The sequence below is a fragment of the Diadema setosum genome, chromosome 3 (assembly GCF_964275005.1).
Source record: "Diadema setosum chromosome 3, eeDiaSeto1, whole genome shotgun sequence".
Classification (NCBI taxonomy): domain Eukaryota; kingdom Metazoa; phylum Echinodermata; class Echinoidea; order Diadematoida; family Diadematidae; genus Diadema; species Diadema setosum.
The window spans coordinates 42,834,684-42,841,652 of NC_092687.1; the positions used below are offsets into that span (position 1 = coordinate 42,834,684).

The following is a 6,969-nucleotide window of genomic DNA, read 5'->3' on the forward strand; positions in this document are numbered from 1 at the left end:
GTTGCTGTTTTCTCATGAGAGCATGCAAACATTACATAATGATAAAGTTAAACAGCCTCGTCAAAACATCTATACCGTATAATTTTAATGGAAGTGACATCTTTCATCAAATGCCGACACAGAAGAAACCTGGTGTTGGAATATTACAAAGAGAGGAAGATATGAAGAGTTTGTTTGCAAACACCGATAAGTCCATTTTTGAAGATTTTGAAGTACGGTCTCTGTTATAAAGTACAAAATAATACCTTTCAAATGATAATATTGGTCACTACATTATAAAGTTATATTTTTGAAGTTATGGTCAAAAGAAGCAACAAATTTCTTATTATTCTCTTTATTTTTCTTGACCTTTAATCGCAAATATCTCCATTTGGCAAATATGGACTTATTGGTTTTTGCAAACAAACTCTTCATATAGTAATGTTTTGTATTCTATCAGAATGAAACATGTCATTCTAGACCTTCTATATTATGGATGAGATACACAGGACTAAGATTCAGATATTGTTAGTTTGAATAAATGCATTTTCCCCACGTATATTATAGGCCTATGAGGCCCTTTCTGCCAAGCATATTTTCGATGTTTGTTATGTATTGCACAACATAACTAGAGTTAAATTCCAGATGAGGATAAACAGAGTTTAAAGAAAAAACTGGTTTTAATTCCAACACGTTCAAGTTCAAAAAAACTGTCTCTGACATAGCTATCTATTCATTTAATAGAATATATCCAGTAAATCTCCAAGGAAGACATTAGAAGTATTCAATAATTATGATTGTACTCTCTTTGCCAATGAACGCCTGTTTTATTGAAATCATATTCCAAAAGTATCTCGCTTCCAATCTAGATTATAATGCGTGCTTTCATGCATACGTGATTATCAACAACATGACGTAAAACACTATGGCCCGAATTCACGAAGGTGGTACAAATGAAACCATGGTTTAAACCATGGACAAAAACCATGGAATGCCAAGTGTCGCATGCGATATTTCGCTACGATATTGGTCATTTCGTCGATGAAATGATTATTTTGTAAAGAAATGACAAAATTTTGTAACTAAATGAACATTTCGTCCACGAAATGATAACTTCGTTAACGAAACAGTCATTTTGTCGACGAAATGACCAATTTCGTAACGAATTATATTCTGTTTAACACTTGGCGCTCCATGGTTTTTGTCCATGGTTTAGACCATGGTTTTGTTTGTACCACCTTCGTGAATTCGGGCCCTTGCGTTTCAAGAGATTTCGAGAAAGTGAGAATCCACGTCTTGTTAGCCACTTACTCGTTCTGGTCTTTTGACTTCTCTCGAGTGTTTATCGCAATAAGTGTACAAATCTATAGCTGTTTCTGTCTTAGTCTTTTTCTCTTTAATGTAAATTGACTTTATTCAGCTCCTTTCATTCATTTAATGCAAAGATCACGGATAAAAAGAGGTAGAGAGTGGAAGAGAATGGGGTGAAAGACAGCTTACTCCTATACTTTTTTAGATCTCTTTAATGTGTTTCCAAGGCTACTATCACATCTTGTTCTTCAGCTGAAGTCGTTTGTGGCTGAGAATCGGTGTTGATCGGGACAACGGATTTCTAATGTGATTGTTCCAATATTGAACCAGTTGTACCAACTGAAGTGAGGGTGCTGTCACACTGTCCCAAAATTGAAACACGATGACATGATCAAAATAACACAATATTCAGTTCAATTCAAGTCAATGTTTTATTTCATTTTTCGTCAGGTAACAGAAAATAAAGTGCGTAAATCTATGTAGGATGGAAAGAATGTGGAATGATGGTATCACATTACGATAATTATACATTATCATAAAACTCAAGTGATTAGAAGTAAAGTAAACAGTTTGCAAAATTCGAGAAATTGAGGGACCCACTAAAAAGACAAAGCTGGTGGGGTGTAGGCCCTTCAGATTGTGGGCCCCTCAGCTGATGTGGGCCCCTCATATTCATACAAAGTGCATTTTCGCACAAAGTTACCTCTGAACTTGGGAAAAAGCCAATCAAGAGACTAAGAAAAAAATTGATGCCTACGGAAGGTCACATGATGACACAGAAACTAATTTCTCGGCTTGCCAGAGATTTTGCTGCCTGAATACAGAAACTCTTTCGGCAGTCAATATAATGATGGCCACTCTTGTGCATGCCCTCGAGAATGACAGCTAATCTTAATACGATCAGAGTCGAGTTTGAACAATTTCGTTTATCTTGTGTCCATCTTCGCTAAATATCGCGACAGTGTGATGCCTGCACCACATGCAGTATATACCAGAGAAATACAATACCTCGAAGCCCTTTATTAAATGTAGCATATAATCCAGTGAGAAGGAGTTTAAAATAATTCTTCACTTTTTTTTCAAGGGACGTCACTATGTGAGGCTGTACGGGAGAGAAAAAAAAAAGAACATTCACACATCTTAGTCAAGAATCGAAGAATGTTCCAATCGTCTTGTTCTTACTCTATTACGGACTATGAAAAAAGTGCCTGAAGGTTGTAAAGGAAGCTTTCAAGTTTGCCATTGCATCTTGCTTTGATAGACTTGACTAAAAACATGTTTAAAAAAGGAAGAAACGTGTGTTTATGTCCAATCATGGCGTACGTCAAAGGAAGCCGTTTGGAAACAATTTTCGAATCATACTTGACAAGAATGCTTCGCATTACCTTTTAAAAACTTTCACTTTACCAACACGTGATGTAACCGTCAGACAAAAGATGGGGCGATGAAAATATCGCATGATGATGATGACTTTTGTCTTCCTATCTGTTGCACCCATCATGCCTGGTTTAGCAAACAAACTGAGGGAAGGGCAACGGTCTGTCACAAGTCTGTCTAAGTCGATTAGAGGTCTTGTAGTCACAGAGGTATCAATCTACTCATTGATCCGTGAGAACGATTGTGGTGCTATCTCACGATGCCTGTGGCTAACACGCTTGAAGAAAGTAGGGGCCTTCTGGTCGTTTGATAATTTTTCATCAACATTCAATAGTTTACAATATTTTCTAACAAACACACGGAAGTGTTAAAATACTATTGTCGAATGGATAGATACGTCACGTTATTAATAGCGGTAGTAAAGGTTGTTGTGCACGACGACCTTTACTTCAAAGGGCACTAGGCAGTGGTAGAACATGGTTATCATATAGAATACCCTTCATTTCGAAATTTTATTCTGTGTACTATAGTGTGTTAATTGTGTAATTGTATGCCGCAAACGGGGGAGGGACACGACGATAAACAAGTCAAATCAAAATAAGATGTGCTACAAAGCAGCACACAGAGTGTGAAGCCAATGGTCACGATGACGATATTTGTTGTTTTTGTATGTTGTAATTTAAATTAGGCCATTATCACAGTGTTTTACAAATAGTAGGACAAGTACCTCCAATTTCTTAGAAGAATGGACCCTTTATGCACGAGGTGGTGCAGGAATTCACGCACTGATTCGCTTCTAGTGCATGAAAGACGGTTCGGAATATCTCGTATCGCCCAGTCCAAGGCATAATTATGTGATAGGATGGAACGGAGGCCCTTGTTCCTATGTTGAGGCTAGGCTGCTCCACTGGAAGAACGGCAGAAGAAGACGATTGTTTCGGGAAAACGTCTCACGACGTAACTTTTAAGTCCAGTTTCTGATCTATGGAGATTTCACTTCGACTGGATGAACGAAAATCTATACTAGTGTAGTATAATAGAACAAGATATTCCGTGGCTTATTTGAGAGGCAAAGGAATGTGAAAAACATTAAGTACAGTAGAGTTAAGATTTGTTGATATTTACTTGAGCAGAAATCACAAAAAGATTTTCCATACAGCGTACCCTCTGTTATACTAACATAGGGCAAATATTCTTTAAGTGGCAGCGATTCATTGTCATCGATTCTGAACAAGAAGTCGTCAACAGATCGGTTGAATTCAAGGTAAAGAAAATACTTAGGCATAACTTCACTAAAGAGTACGACTTGATTAATCTATGACTGTCTGTAACTCTGTATTATTCACGTGCCACACTTATTCAACTGGACACAAACAGCAACGGTTCTCGGTTGTATAGAATGTCGTTGGCACAAGTTTTTTGGATATTTTGGTAGATTACCCCGCTCTTCTGAGTTTCCTGTGGTTTATATCCGTGTCTCTCTATAAGTTTGCAAGAGAGAACGGCTTGATGATGACCTAACCCATTGTGTATTCTAATTGTCATGTTAACGCTAAAACTTTTTAACCTTACTTGTTTATATTCGCAGGTTCGTGACTTAACAGCTGCGCCTTGAGCTTGATGAGGTTGGTGATCGATTTCGATCCATAGCGCCACCGCCGTCCACTTTTGGAAGTGTCTCCTTACATCATTCACCAGTAACAGCTCCAGGTTTTTCTTGACGCAGAACGATGAATAATAACAACGTCACCACGCTAGATGACGTGTCATTAAATCCAACACGTGGGGATGGGTTGTCAACAGGTGCCTTTGAAACTGTTGACATGGTAACCCTTGTCCCTGAAGCAGTCTGGACCTGGCAGCCCGTTGAGTGGACCTGGTGGATGATCCTACAACTGGTGTTGAGTATTCTGGGCATCGTGGGGAACTTCCTGGTGATCATTGTCCTATTCCGTCGCAGAGCCCTGAACCAATCCACCGACACGCTCATCGGTGCACTGGCCGTTGCTGACTTCCTCACGTCAGTCTTCATGATCCCCATACCTACAGCGACCTGGGTGCCGACGACTTGGCTAGGGGAACTCTACTGCCGGCTGCTCTTCACGTCGTTTTTCCTCTGGATCTGCGTGTCGGGTTCAATCTTCACCCTGACAGCCATATCTGTCGAGCGCTTCATCGCGGTTCAGTTCCCCTTTGCTTTCAATCGCCTCCTGCGCAGGCGTCACGTCGTTATCTCCATATTCGTGATATGGGGTTGCGCCCTGGCGGCGGACATCTTCATTGTTCTCACCATTTCGGTTGAATCCTCGAGCAACTCCTGCGCCTACCACTTTCCGTCCCAGGTTTCTCAGGAAATCGCCGGCGTCACTTCCTACCTCCTGCACTTCGTCATTCCCGCAGCCGTTATGCTGGTCACGCAGATATTTGCTGCCCGTGCCCTCTACCGGCAGTCGCTGCGGTTCCGCGGGGAGGGCGAGGTGAATGCCAGATCTACATCGTCCTACAAGCTCCTGCAAGCCAAGAACAGAGTCCTGAAACTTCTCGTAGTCGTTATATTGATCTTCATAATCTGCTGGGGCCCCAACAGCCTCGCGTACTTCCTCTACAACATCGGCGCAATTGACTACACCTATCTCTACGGCTCACTTAACAAGATCCTCACACTTCTGGCCTTCTGCAACTCCTGCGCCAACCCCTTCATCTACACGATCCAGTACCCCCAATTCCGCACGGCCATCAGGGAGCTTCTCACTTGCTCACACGGACCGATGGCGGCGCTGTTTGAGAGCAGCGTGGCAGATTCCACCCACAGTAGGTACAAAGAGAAAAGTCACACGCAGCTGACTGACATCGCCTCTCGTACATGATCATAAATCTCTGACCATTATAATCTCGGGGAGGGGGATTAATCGTAAACAATCAATTCAGAGAATGCATAAAATATTAGTTGAACACGTCAGTTCAATTTGGGGAAGATCTAAGAATGATATAAGTATATTTGCTTTCATCGCTGTAGCTGTGGTTAAGAAGGCTTTTTAATGTCTCAGTTATTATAGAAAATAAAATGAGAATCTACTGAAATGTCATGTCATGATTATGGCTAGTACAAAAATGTTTATGTCTCAAGTTAATAGCGTATGTTTATGAAGGCTTATCCTTTCAAAACGGATTTTCCAATTAGTCCTCAAATTTCACTGATGCCTTGTACTAGCATTTCTGCATCCACTGAGTACGTGTATATATAAAAAAAAAAAAATGAGTTGAATTTTCTTCGGCGGAAAACTGTTTGTTAAGTTATGATTATTTTGTATTAAAAAAAAATGCAGAAATAAAGTCACAACCAAAACCGAAATGTGATTATTGTAAATATCTTAGCGCAAGTTAATTGGGAACGTGCATGGATACACCCACGACGCAACAGTGTGCAGGTTTTCAAGCCACCAAATCAGAGGAACAGTGCTACAGAAATAACATCTCAATTACCACCTTTATAATCCACTTCTTATTTTGAACAGAGGCTTTTAAAGTGGATAAGGTGAAATATAAAGAACTTTATGCAAAGTTGAAATGTATTCAGCACTTCGTATAGGAACAGAGTTAACTCCAGCAATATAATATGGACATTTATTAAGCTTGCGACCAAACAAAACAAGAGAACATAACCGAACATAACTCTAAGTCAGAAGCCATTGGTATTTTTTATACTACCGTCCTAATTCTACTAATAAATATTTTGTTAAGTCTGTGTGTGTATCTTTTTATGTTCTTATAAATGTTCTTATAAATCAATTGTTAATTTAGTGTACTATATCTATGTTTGTTGTATTAAAAGTAGGCCTTTGTGAATTTAAATGGGACTACAGTGCTTTTAAAGAAGATGGAATGATAGATTGATACATAAATCAAAGCTGCAGTAAAGTAGTACATTACAAGAGATATAATCTGCTGTGTATGAGATGTATACACGCCTATGGAAGTATGGAAGTTAGTTGTAATTATTTCTTTCATTTAAATATACATGGTTTCACGAGATTTGGGAGCCAAGAAGACGACGCATTTCACTGAAGAAAATTTGAACATCGTTGTGCATTGGAATGTCATGGTAATTATGTATGTATATAGACAATATAAACATAGCGCAACTATCACTATTGAACAAATGACCACCACGTACAATGTATACATTTCAAAATGAAGATTGCAAGTAAGGGAAAAAATGAATAAAGTATTGTTATGATGAGCATGTTGTAAAGATTCTGTCGCCTGCTTATTTCCACCAGTGCTGCAACAGCGCTTGTTCAA

At 39.3% G+C, this 6,969-nt stretch overlaps 1 protein-coding gene across 1 annotated transcript; it reads left to right on the top strand.

The window, feature by feature from the left end:
* Nucleotides 1–4,397: 4,397 nt before the first annotated feature.
* LOC140246886 (allatostatin-A receptor-like) lies at nt 4,398–5,534 on the top strand. The gene has a single exon (XM_072326210.1). The coding sequence runs from the start codon at nt 4,398–4,400 to the stop codon at nt 5,532–5,534; it is 1,137 nt and encodes a 378-aa protein (XP_072182311.1).
* The last annotated feature ends 1,435 nt before the right edge of the window (nt 5,535–6,969 follow it).

Coding starts and splice junctions, on each gene's coding strand:
- LOC140246886 (XM_072326210.1), top strand. CDS start 4,398: ATGAATAATAACAACGTCACCACGCTAGATGACGTGTCATTAAATCCA.